The following is a 13,406-nucleotide window of genomic DNA, read 5'->3' as shown; positions in this document are numbered from 1 at the left end:
GTGTTTGAACTGGTGCGACTTTGTTTTTTGCCAAATTTCAGGTGTTGCGATACCTGGTAGAGTTTGAGCTGAAGGAGAGTGACAATCCTCGCCGTCTACTGCGCCGGGGAACCTGTGCCTTTAGCATCCTTTTCAAGCTCTTTTCTGAGGGCCTGTACTCAGCCAAGCTCTTCCTCACTGCCACCCTCCATGAACCCATTATGCAGCTCCTGGTGGAAGATGAAGACCACCTGGAGACGGATCCTGCCAAGGTGACAGAGCGCCTCACTCCTGCCCAGCAGGAACGCTTTGGAGAGAAGGGTTCTGAGACCTACAGACAGCGGGTGCAGGCCGCTGTGGAGGCCAACGAAGCCAAGCTGGTAGCTCTGGTCAATAAGTTCATTGGTTATCTGAAGCAGAACACCTACTGCTTTCCCCACAGCCTGCGCTGGATTGTGTCACAGATGTACAAGACTTTGTCATGTGTGGAGCGTCTTGAAGTGGGTGAGGTGCGCACCATGTGTACAGACCTACTGCTGACTTGCTTCATCTGCCCAGCTATCGTTAACCCAGAGCAGTATGGTATCATCTCAGATGCTCCCATCAATGAAGTGGCCCGATTCAATCTAATGCAGGTCAGTGGCAAAGCATGTATTCTTTTCACATGTTACACCACAGTCTAGATTGATATTGCATACTTCTTCTTATACAGGTTGGGCAGCTTCTGCAGCAGTTGGCCATGGCTGACGATGATGCAGACCCAAGACGGAAGAGCAGTTTGTTGAAATTTGATAAGGTGTGTGAAACATTGCAGTGTTTTATTAATTCTAGCCAAAGTATTACATATTTATCATTTCAATACCTTTATTGTACCTTTCTTCTTCCTCATCTATAGAGTTGTGTTGCTGCCTTTCTGGATGTGGTGATTGGAGGAAGAGCAGTTGAGACCCCACCCATGTCCTCAATGAACCTTCTTGAAGGCCTCAGTAGAACTGCGGTCTATATTACACATAATCAGCTGCTCGTGCTGGTAGGCTCTTTTACACTTGTATGCAACATTGGTACCATTTGAAAGTTTGAGTTTGTGGCACTACCAATATACCGGGTATAGTGTTTCTCAAAGGTTTTCGTAAGACTATAGGGCCGCACACTAGGGGGTCTCAGGCATGTTGAAAAAGAAGAAAATTCTGCACCTTTTTAAGTTAAATGTATTAATCTGATGCACTTGAAGACAAAACATTAAGAGGCTATCTCATAAATAACATAACCATAAATGAGAAATTGTGGTGAATATAAAATGTAGAAAATAATGAAATATAACATTAAGCTTTGCTCTGCTGTTGGTGATTAGTCCAGTCCTCACAATTTATTCTACTAAGCACCTCTGTCTATACAGTGTTAGCACAAACCTGTAAGCTATAGTCAGTAGTCAACATCAGTCCATTAGCACAAACCTGTAAGCTATAGTCAGTAGTCAACATCAGTTCATTGGTTTTAATCTTGAAGCCTATTAGCTCTGGTTTTAAAATTTTGAGCGCCCAGGAGTGCGATCTTCATTTATTGCCATTGTCTGGTCTAACGTGTACACATGCGCTTCTGAGTCGTGGTTCATTCACGTGCTGCCCATTGGCATTTATCAAACATAATAAATAATGTGAGTTGTATTTCAATCTCACTCTTTTCAGAGAGACAGAGAGATATAGAATATGTACTGCCCAGCTGGGTTAACAAGACAAACTGACTGGTGAGTGATTGCCTACAAGTTAGCACATCTTTACTGTCATTACAGTTACTTACTTAACATTACTGTTAGAGACCACAAGTTTGACAGACTGACAATTAATGACGCTTTGCTGAAGCAATGCCGCAAAACATTGTTCAGTGCTATTATGACAAATTGAAAACATTTTTGGACACTATGGTGCAGTACTATGGTGCAGTACTTAGACTATAGCGGGCCGCCTTAGCCTCATTGATGAACTGGAAAGACTGGAGTAGAACTTGAGAACAACACAATAAAACTACCACACTTATATCTTTTATCCTCCCTACAGACAAGGTGATGTGATAATATTTTGGTGCACCTCTCTGCATACATTTACAGAGTTCCTTGAAACTCCTAGCACTGCTTAAAATGTTCCAATACAGAGGTCATGTATAGGCAGTAGATAAGATACCACTGTGCAGTAGATAAGATACCACTGTGCACTAGACATCCTTTTTAAATTTCTCCATATATATATATAAAGCTTTTTTTTTAAACTAGGGATGTTTATTCAGGTCTATCAAATTTTCAGGTAGAGTTTGTTGTATTGTCGAGCAAATATCTTGTTACTGCACAGTGAGTCTCCAGTCAATGTTCTTTATGACTTTCTTGTTACCAAATGCCATTATAACTAGGGATATACAATATATACCAGACAGATGGTGGAAAATATCATTTAACAGTCGATAAATTAATTGAAGTTGGTATGTACAGCTGATAGTACAAAGCAAAATTGCTTTCATTGAGCTCATAAGCAGTAGTTGATGGTAAGCACGCTTGAAGTTGGTCTACGATTTGCCAGTAAACACAGAGAAGAAGGAGATAACGAAAAGAAGAACTGCAACACACTGTTGGCGCTCATGACCTCAAAATGCTACACTTATGCAGAGCCATGAAGTTTAGACTAGAGAGCATAAAAGATTTTTGCCAGTCTGGAGGAAGAAAACACAATTTCAATTTGCAAAACATGTTCTACGAAAAGATCAGAGCGGAAGGAAAAAGTTGAAATGTAATGCAACAAATCTTATTGGACCTATGGAATATTGAATAATCCAACTTTGCACTTAGCCTTTCCTCACCTGTGCATGTACTACAGGTTATGAACTTCTTTTAAAAATACAAAACTGTGAAGGTATTGATTATCTCATTAGTGTCAGCCATTGGAAGCGGGTATTTATAAGATATTGGTAATGGCTAAAAATGTCCAAATCCTACGTACCTAGTTAGGTTTCTTAACCAGTTGTCAAATTACAAAAATGTGCAGTGTTTGAATATGAATTACTGGCAGTTAAATCATGACTATTTAGGTCATATTTTAAAAGGGAACTACACAAGTGAAACTAAAACTTTAATGAAGGGTACACAAACTGTAAGGGCAACTGACACAAAAGGTGAAAATAGGATGGATATTCGCATGAATTTTAGGTGAATCAGTTTCAAACATAGCAAGGATGTGGTAAGAGGAGAGGCTTTAGTATTAACTTACCTTTTGACCTTATTCTGACTTGAGCGCACGTTATGTGTATCAGTTCATATACCGTTTGTGTCAGGACACAAGGCCGCTCGATTGCCTTTTGTTTTGTTTGTGTATGATAGCTGTGTGTGATTTTCTTTGCCTCAATTGATTGCGAAATAACTTTGCTGTCAGTGAGTTTTTCATAAAGCTGTGTGTAATCCCATGTTTTGTACTGGCAACATTTTAGATTCATGTCAAACAAGACTTCAGCATGTACAAACTTGTCAGCTCTCACTTCCAGTCATTGATTCATTGTGATGTTCTGAAGAATAATGTCTTCCTCTTCCGGCACAGGTGGACTTTGTGCGGAGTGTGATGGCAGGAGACCATCTTCGGGAAGAGGAGCACATGGCTCTGGAGACCCTGGTTGCCAACGTGCCCCAGAATCGAACTGTGAAGAGCAACAGTCTGGAGCTCACTCCCTCCAACACTCCCCAGCTCTCCCCAGCTACCACTCCTGCCAACAAGAAGAACAGACTCCCCCTAGGTACCTACCTTGGCGGTCTCTAAGCCTCTGTCTTCATGCCCCTTCGGTTTGAATAAATAGATGTATTGATGCGCTCAACGTGATGCAACCTCTTGTAATTTCCTAATGTGAGGATCTAAAGAATATTTTGCCTTATAGGAATAGCACAAGTCGAAACATGAACTAAAAGTAGGAGTGTAATATTTTGTCTAATGAGAAGCAAAATAAACAAGTAGAGTTGAGTGGTGATGGCTAGTGAAAGCCCTGCGTTTCATAGAAAGCTAATGAGCTTCTTCTCAGCTTGTTATGAAGATAATTAGCATGGCCTGGATTGAGGCTCAATTACAGAAATGACAACCAATTAAATTACCAAATATAAATGAACTCATTTTAATTGGAATGGATGGAAAAGATGCATAGACTACCTTCATTAGCATTCTCGAGACAAATGATGCTGTAGTAACACCCCCTTAATTAGAAATGAACCACTTGTGCTTGCTGCTCTGAAATATGACGTTTATACACACAATCTTGACTTGACTTGAACAACTTTCAGTTCTGAGATGTGCTCTCTATTCTTTCTCCAACTCCCTACCTTGTCCTTCTCCTTTCCTCCTGTGCTGCCAATGAATGACCAGGACAACACTTAGCATCCTTAACATCCTGGGACCCCACTGCCACCACTCTGTCTGCACACATTCCATTAGTAACCCCTTTTGGTGGGTAGACTGTCAGTGGTGTTAGAGCTGGAGAGAAACTAACTCATGTATCTGTCTCACCCAGTTGCGTTTTTAGTTGACACTCATCTAGTCCATGCTCCTAGCTGCACAGTAACCTCCCTGCCTCACCACTTTTACACAACTCTGCTGTTGTCCATGTGCTCTCACCATGCTTGCTTCGCCTTGCACACTGCTTTGGCTCATGATTAGAGCTGAGATGTTTTTCCACTCATTTCGTTCTCTAAGTTTTCCCTTTTTTCTTCCTCATTCAGCAGATTATGGCTTTTCAATACCAGGTAGAGTGAGGAAAAATCTGTATTCCACCTTGTTTCCTTCTGGTGTTTATGAGTTGTTGTCATAGTAAATGAGAAATTTGTACAGTACACTATATTCACATGGCAGCCATTTTCCTCTGATGTCAAGTTTAGGTGGGATCAAATGCTCAAATGTCTTGTTGCTGTCCCAGGTATGAAGTTGTAAAAATGTAGATAGTCTGATAATCTCATTATCATTTCGACACTTCTGTTTGATCATCAACCCTAACCCTAAAGATGAATGGTGAAAATCCTAAGGGAAGGGGAAGGCTGTATGGGAGAATGGGTGAATATGACAACAGGCTAAGATCTGGTTTAATGCTAACATGTAGCTAATGGGCTTATGTTGTTTAACCTTGAAATATCACTGTCCTTCCAAGTTACTATCTATTGTCTTTTCATTTGCTAATCAATCAGGAAGTGGAACACTGACATTTTGTCAGTAGTCTTACGTTTATGAGACTTTCACCCTGATTGTGAAATTAGTGGAAAATGGCTACAGTGTGATGGCGATAGTATAGTTATGTTCTGAATAGTACATATGGCATCTACTCATCTTTAAGAGAGCAGGGGCAGAACCAGTTATAGTGACAATGTCAAGGAGTTTGAGTGATTCTTTTAGCTCTGCGTTTGACGTATAGTGTTTTCAGTTTCAGATACTCAACTGAGGTATGTGTCACAATTGAAGAGTTTGTGGTAGAACTAGAATCCTTTTTGTGGTCTTCAAATTGTTAATACTTTCTAATGCTATGGAAGCATTGCATATAAAACACATGAATCGAAAAGGAAACACGAGATCAGTGTCATGTGGTCAGCTGTCTTGTTTATATACAGTTGGTGCCAGGCAGTGTCCATACTTTAGATTCTTGTTTTAATTTTCTTGATATAGCCAGTGGATGGAGCTAAAGGACCAATGTTGTGTGCTGCAGCCACAAAAATACAGCACAGAAATATGTCAGACCCATCTGTAGAGTAGTATGAGAGTCATGTGCTGCTTTAGTTTTATTATTTCAGGCCTGACATAATAATCCCAGAAACACTGTGCAAGCAGGTCATTTTGTATTTAAACATGCACGGAATATTATGTATCAGCAAAGGATTTCATTCAAATAATATGGCAGATATAGGGCCTTATGAGGTTTGTATGCGCATGTGTGTATCTGTTTTCAGCTTGACCAGTCAGCAGTGCACAGTGGTAAAAAAACATTTTTCAGATTTCAGTAACATTTTCATGCTAAAAGAAAACTTGCCCCTTGTTATTGTTAAATAACTGTCTGACTAATTGTCTATCATTGAGAAACAAGTGATAAACCTGTCTTTGATGTCACACCAGTGTTAGCCACATATGGAAAACAGTCAAAAGATAATTTTCACTTCTTCTTTGTGAAACCGATAAAGGCCTTTGCGGCTTATTGATGTGTTAGCTGCTAAGTAAACCTGCAACAACTTAATTGATCCATCCATTAGTCGATGGAAAGTAAATTGTTGTTATAAAATTGTTGTTATATGATCATTTGTTTCAAATGTCAAACATTTGCTGGTTTCATCTTCTTAAATGAAATAAATGGTAGATTTTCTCTGACATTAATGATAGTAAATTAAGAGTCTTTTGGGTTTTGAACTGTTGGTTGGACAAAAGAAGCTATTTAAAATGTCACTTTGGGCTCTGGAAATTGGTATTTTTGATATTTTATAAACTGAATGATTAAATAATCAATCAATCATTAAAATAATTGTTAGTTGTAGCCCTACAGCAAAAGTCATTGTTAATACTTATGAATTACAGTTACAGACAACACATTGGTGTGACATATCAGATGAGGGCCTTGGTTCTGTGCTGTTCATTTTCACCAATGCTGTTGTTTGGTGAAACATTAATTCCTGAATGTATTACTTGAACCCAGCAACATTTTTAGTTCTGAATATTATTTGTATTCAGTATCCTGTGAGTGTAACAGTCCGAGAATAACAGTGTTTCCCTTTGAATTCCCCCCAACTGGCCAACTAGCAGCTGCCCGTAGCCGCAGCCGTACCAACATCGCCCAGGAGGGGGAGGCAGAGGCTAGCTCCCAAGAATCCCTACAAGAGCTGATGCCAGAGGAGGTGCTGGTGATTTCACTGGGAACTGGTCCTCAGACGGTCCCTGGGATGATGTCAGAGAATGAGGTAATGTGACTTGAATTAATGCACTAATATGCAGAAGAGATGGTGTGATGAATCCAGTGTCATATTTTTTCCTTGTCACTAAAGGGGAGAAGGACTTCTCAGTCTTTGTCATGTGCTTTGTGTGTGCTTGTTATGTAACTGATAAGAAACCTTATGTCTCATGTATAAACAACACCTCTCTCATCCCCTGCAGTCTTTGAATGAGGTAACGCTCATGAGGTAATCACCAAACATATTTTTCAATGTATGGATGTCCTCTGTCTCCTGCTCTGTAGGTTTTGAACCTGCAGATGGCTGATGGGACCCAGGGGGACGGTCATGCTGATGATACTAAGCTGCATGGCAAACCAGACAAAACCCTGCGCTTCTCGCTCTGCAGTGACAACTTGGAAGGAATCTCAGAGGGTCAGTCTGCGGTCTAATGACAAAGATAAACTATAAAAAAGAACAAATGTTTTTTCTTTTAATATTTTCCAAGCAATATCAAAAAACATAGAAAGTAAAGTGTTTAAAAAAAACAAATGATAATAAAAAAGAAAAAATGATACAGTTTATTTTTATGTTCCATTATGCATTTATAAAGGTCACAGGGTCATAACTGGTCTATTAATTACAGCTGACTGAATTGCTGACTGACCTTGATATCTAATATCTGTTTTTATTTGTTTATTTTTTTCCTCAGGTCCATCCAATCGTTCAAATTCTGTGTCATCTCTGGACCTGGAAGGAGAGTCTGTTTCTGAGCTGGGGGCTGGACCATCAGGGAGTAACGGGGTGGAGGCCCTCCAGCTTTTGGAGCATGAACAAGGTGTGTGTGTATTTCTGAATGTCACCAAAAAGTTGAGTTGAAAGCATGAATATATAATTTTCTGTTGCAGAAATTTTATAAACATGAAAGATATTGATAAGTGGGCATAGTCTAACATAATACTAAATGCCTCCCTCAGCCACCACTCAGGACAACCTGGATGACAAACTGCGCAAGTTTGAGATCAGAGATATGATGGGTCTGACAGATGATCGGGACATCTCTGAGACGGTCAGCGAAACCTGGAGCACTGATGTGCTTGGCAGTGACTTTGACCCCAACATGGATGAAGATCGGCTGCAGGAAATAGCAGGTGGGGCATAGCTTCTACCTGTATTTGTCAACATCAGTCTATACTTAACAGTAAGTGGGCTTCATTACATCTGGAGAATACAATTTGTGGCCCGGAAATCTCTTCTGCACTATAGTACTTTTATTAACATGTATTGTCACACATTTTACAATTATCAAAAATATTGCAGCTTCTTGTAGTCTGGATATTGCACTCAGCCATATTGGGATTTTGATAATATTTCAGTTTATTGTGCTGCCATGATCAGTAACCAGATGAATTGATCTGTGCAGCCTGTGGGATCATGTCACATTGTAAGAGGTGAATTTTCTGCACATGAGGACCTTCTCAGACTGTTGATTAAATAGATTCAGGGAAATGTCATCACCTTGTGGTATGTGGGTGAAATAGCATCAAAAGGCAGGTCATCAGTTCAGCTCGGGTCATATGGCACTGCTTCGACACATGATTTGACTTTGTTAGCGTTTCCTCGTGAAAAAATATATCCAATTGAATTTCAGTAGGATTTAAATGTAAGTGGTAACTAATTAAGCTGAAAGTAACCAACAGGCAAAAGTTTCTAGTTGCCTCTGGTTGATTAATCAATTGCTCCACCGAAAGAACATTGATTACCAACTATTTTGAGAATCTGTTGATTTTTTCAGTCACATTTCAAGCAAAATATCAAATATTTGCTGGCTTCAGCTTCTTAGATATAAGGATTTGCTGTTTTTCTATATCATTAAGGTAGTATATGGAATGTGTTAGACTGAAGATACAATTTTGTTACCTTTTTCAGACTAACAGTTAATCAATTAATTGTAACATTTATTGGTAAACTAACTGCACATTTTTTTTTACTTGTAGTCCTATTATGAACAAGGTTTACAATAGTGTTATTAGTTTTACGGTTTGGTAGATGTATGAAATGTACCTTTTTGTATCTGAACTCCAGTGCCATAGCTGTAAAACAATTTTCTGGTGCCTAGCTCGAAGAATACAATATATCTCAGTATTACACATTTGCAGTTAAAGAAAAAAATAAATATTTATTCTTCTTTTGATTATGAAGTTTGACGATAAAGCAAAACGTTTTCATCTACTGCCATCACCTCTTAGATTTGCCTGAATATGTAATTATCTTCCAATTGATAGTATAATACATGAGCAAAGTGGATGCATTTGATTAAAATGGACTCTTGGGCACACCAAGTCATTTTCTGCCTGTCTCTGGAAGCATATTCTGAAGAAGGCTTGCATTATCACAGTGGCAGTAGCTAATAAGTACATGCATAATCATAAGATAATGATATATGAGATAGCTATCCTCTGTAGATAGTGGAGGGCATGTTCGGACTCTGCACTCAGTTGAGCCAAAGCTATGACAGTAAACACAGTTCGTAAAGATAATGGTTTAATCTAATGTGAAACAACAATATTTGAGTGTTATTCAGACTCTCATCTTCCTCTGCCTCAGTCTTTCTCGTCACAGCCTTCTCCTCCTGCCCATCTCTCTATCCTTCTCTCTCTCTCTGACATTCACTCAGTCCCTGCAGTCTTATTGACCTTGGTTCCTTCTCATTTGCATCCACCATTTTTCATTCTTCGGAATATGGCGTTGGGGGACTTTTCCATCATTAAGTGAATTTACAGCGATTTCCTTATGTGTTTTCTCCAAGGGATTGGGTTATGAGATGCACATTAAATATCCATTAATACCTCATTATCCCACTGATAAGATTACCATGATAATGAGGCAGAAATTCTAATTGTTTCACTTCTTGTTGTGCCACTCATTTAATCATCCACCTGAAAGACAAGTACTCTGCGCCCCTACCTTGAAGACTGTAAACACGGACAGCGGGATAGAGCTCTCCCACCGTCAATGAGAGCCCTGCCCCCGCCAATATCAGTGCACACTGTTGCCTCGGTGCTGGCATGCATGCGTTCTCATGGTGTGCGTGTGCCATGAAGTGGAAGCATGACATACCAGGGGGCACGGCTACCACAGGTCGACTTTTTGGTCTTGAGCCTTGGCCACTGACTCCCACTCACACCTGCTAGCTCTTTTCCCCCTCCTCCGCATTCTTCCGCCTTGTTAAGCCACGGCTTCCCAAATGGAGATGGAGGGACACTGTGCGGAGGACTTTGTGGGAGGGTGGGCAAAGCGGTAATTTGGTTGTGAGTAATGCTAGGCTTAATCAACAGCTCAAAGTCACGGCCCTGGAGGCCAGGAAAGGGTGAGATATTACCATTAACCTCTGACCTTTGGCACAGTGGTATATCTGCCTGTGGGCCCCAGCATGAAATGCATGTGACCTCCAACTCTGTGTCTCTGGATGCAAAGCTCACTGTCTCTGAAGCCCCATCCACACAACGTTTACACTGGGTTTATGTCATGTTTTTGCTTATCTCAGGGCAATCTACTGTGGTGTTTAAAAAAGTTAGACCCGAAGGCATCATGTAAAGGTGATGGGGCAGGTTTTAATTAAGTTATAGCATGTGAATTCAATACATTAGGTACAATATTGTGGCTGTTGAGTGAAGCAAATCTATAAGCAGCTTTCACATTTCAAAGGCATTTGGCTTCTGCCATGCATATAGTGCTGAAACAATTACTCACTAAGTAGCTTGTGTGAGTGATTTAAAAGAAAACTGATTTTAATTCATTATGAATAAGTTGTTTCAGTGATTCATAAAGCAACAAATGCCAAATATTGCTGGTTTTAGCTTCTTTCAGATGTGCTATTTTTCTCTGCTTTTAGTCTTAGAAATTTGGTGTTGAATTTGACCGGGTTATGTATTGTAACAAACATGTCACATCATTAACATATGATTTCTTCAATCTGAGACACAGTCCAAACACAGATCTGTTGTATCACAGCCTGAGCTAGAATTGATTGTTCATGCTTTAATATTGTCCCTGCTGGAAGATTGCAATTCCCTTTTCACCTGCTTCAGCAAGTCCTTCTTGGACTATTTAAAATGAGTCCAGTCCTTCTGCACACCAGCTGCTGACCAGGTCCAGCAGGATGACTCACATCACTCTGATTTTATGTTCTTTATTTTGGCTTCCATTTAAGCTCGTGATTCATTTTAAAGGTTCTTGTTTTCACACACAGAACCCTGCATGGTCAGGCATCTGAGTATATTTCTTAGCCGCTTCATCGTTCTAAATATCACTAGTAGGTCTCTTGGGTTTTCTGACTAGCGCTTATTGGTTGTCTAGTGCACTCCACTTAAAACAAAAGGGTGATTGGCATTCACAAGTTTCTGATATTTTGATTAGTTTAAGTTGTTGAGCACTTTGTGACCTTGCTGAGTGAAGAGTGTAATATTGTATAAACTTTACGTGCATTCTTTTTCAAATGTAGCAATTTGAAGATTTTATTTTGGGCTAACATAAGCTAACATATATTTTTCTCTCTTTTTTTTTAAATAACCTAAATTATAAATTCCTCAAGTGAAAAACATTTTGATACATCCCTTGTACCAAAAATGAAAACACACATTTATATGTTGTGGAATGGAGAATGAGATATGCACATGCATGTAACTGAAAAATTTAAACCTTTTACCAAAGGAGTCATTTCTGTACTGGCATTCTGAAGTTCACATGTTGCTCATATTTAAGGCCTGAATAATTTATAAGAACTAATTACAGAATATGAATCAACACACAGTGCCTTAACAACACATAGAGGCTTGATAATGAACAAAAGGGTGCCATCAGGATGACCTTGCCACTATAAAGGTGACTTCTTGCTGGTCTCAACACTTTTCAAGACAAAAATAAAGCTGTTTCATGCTGTGGCAGGAGGTTAACTCTTTGTCTCTGTGCTCTCAGGGGCAGCTGCAGAGAACATGCTTGGCAGCCTGCTGTGTCTTCCTGGCTCTGGTTCAGTCCTGCTTGACCCCTATGGCTCCACCATCTCAGAGACCACAAGTGAGGCCTGGAGTGTTGAAGTCCTTCCCAGTGACTCAGGTAGGTTCATTCAGTTGTTGTAGACGCCCTCTGACTGGTCCTCTGCTTTTGTTATTGTCTTCATCTTCATGCCAGCCTCAGATGTCTGTTTGCATGCATATTTATGTTTGTGCCATACAGTGGGGGTTGGGACACCAGGTGTGGCCGCTCGGCAATACATACCAGAAGTGTGTGTGTGCATCTGTCATCATATTTGTGTGCACTTGCCTGTCTTTCAGGGCAGATCTGCCTGTGCCAGTAAAAGGCAGCTCATGGTTTCCTTAGAGGGACCACCAGGTGTGTTTGCACCTGTGGTGGAGCTGTGTGGTGGGAGGATCGGGGACAGCAGCTGTCCTCAGTCAGTTTTACTATGTCAGATTTTTTTCATCCGGCTCGACTTAACATATAGCTATGACACTGGTCTTTACATCTTATATTGTTTGGACAGCAATCATATAAATACTGTCTTATAAATCATAGCATGTACACTCTTTGGCTGTTTTTGTTAATTGAACATACAGTCCAACCTTTTATTAATCAGAGATTATGTTATTAACTCCCCCTTTTGATAACCCGTGTTTTGTGGAAATCAGCCGACTGTTTTATGAACAGCGTTAAGTGTTTCTTTTGAAAAGCCTGGGCCTTATGTTAATTGAAGTGGTACACCACTTCAATATGTGCAGTGCAGAAATGACATGCATGAGTGTCTTGATTGCTTTTTGTTCCGTTTGCTGCCCCTGTTCTACTCGGTAATAGCACGATCGGAGGCTTGCTTGGAGTACAGCGCTTGTTTCATGGCTAGGCAGCAGAAAACTACACTCTGAAGAGCACTTCACCAACACATTATTACTAACGAGCATGCAAATGAGTACTGCTGTTAGTATGGAGCCTCTGGGTTCGACCCAACAGCTCCATTGGGTAGCCGAAGAATTGGCCGTACTAGCTTTATGGTTTGGTTTGGCAGTTAGAAGACATGATAATGTATGCTTTGTTTGATTTTGTGCATATGTGCGCATTTGGTTTCCCTATAATCATAACGGGGGGGGAGTCGAAACAATGAATGATCATCATCTGTTGTAAACTGCCACAAGTGAAGTGGATTATGAGTTTCATTTAAAAAGCACTTCATCCACACTTAAGGTTAGCAGTACAATTTTTTCTCTCAGAAGGAATGTTGATATATCTTTTTACATTTGCAGAAGCCCCAGACCTGAAACAGGAAGAACGTCTGCAGGAGCTGGAGAGCTGCTCAGGGGTTGGCAGCACCTCGGATGACACCGAGGTCAGAGAGGTTAGCTCGAGACCCAGCACACCAGGCCTCAGTGTTGTCTCAGGTATAAACATAACCTCTCCTCCACGTCTTCTCCCTAACATCTACTCCGAAACAATTGTACCTGTTTCCGTTTCCGATCCTGTT

General features: G+C 40.2%; 1 protein-coding gene across 6 annotated transcripts in view; it reads left to right on the top strand.

Annotated features, from left to right (window-relative positions):
• Window positions 1–13,406, top strand: part of gapvd1 (GTPase activating protein and VPS9 domains 1) — a 34,228-nt gene that overhangs the window by 8,824 nt on the left and 11,998 nt on the right. The window contains exons 4-14 of one of the 6 annotated variants that reach the window (XM_037097834.1): window positions 42–614; window positions 692–775; window positions 875–1,009; window positions 3,555–3,747; window positions 4,365–4,445; window positions 6,768–6,925; window positions 7,201–7,330; window positions 7,608–7,733; window positions 7,873–8,046; window positions 11,873–12,010; window positions 13,189–13,323. In XM_037097834.1, coding sequence (XP_036953729.1) covers window positions 42–614; window positions 692–775; window positions 875–1,009; window positions 3,555–3,747; window positions 4,365–4,445; window positions 6,768–6,925; window positions 7,201–7,330; window positions 7,608–7,733; window positions 7,873–8,046; window positions 11,873–12,010; window positions 13,189–13,323 — 1,927 coding nt within the window. Of the gene's footprint in view, window positions 1–41; window positions 615–691; window positions 776–874; window positions 1,010–3,554; window positions 3,748–4,364; window positions 4,446–4,717; window positions 4,822–6,758; window positions 6,926–7,200; window positions 7,331–7,607; window positions 7,734–7,872; window positions 8,047–11,872; window positions 12,011–13,188; window positions 13,324–13,406 lie in introns of those variants that run through there. The other 5 variants (XM_037097835.1, XM_037097838.1, XM_037097837.1 and 2 more) reach the window with 5 other exon arrangements.

This window comes from Acanthopagrus latus, chromosome 5, assembly GCF_904848185.1.
Source record: "Acanthopagrus latus isolate v.2019 chromosome 5, fAcaLat1.1, whole genome shotgun sequence".
NCBI classification, from domain to species: domain Eukaryota; kingdom Metazoa; phylum Chordata; class Actinopteri; order Spariformes; family Sparidae; genus Acanthopagrus; species Acanthopagrus latus.
This window is presented reverse-complemented; position numbering and strand designations above follow the sequence as displayed.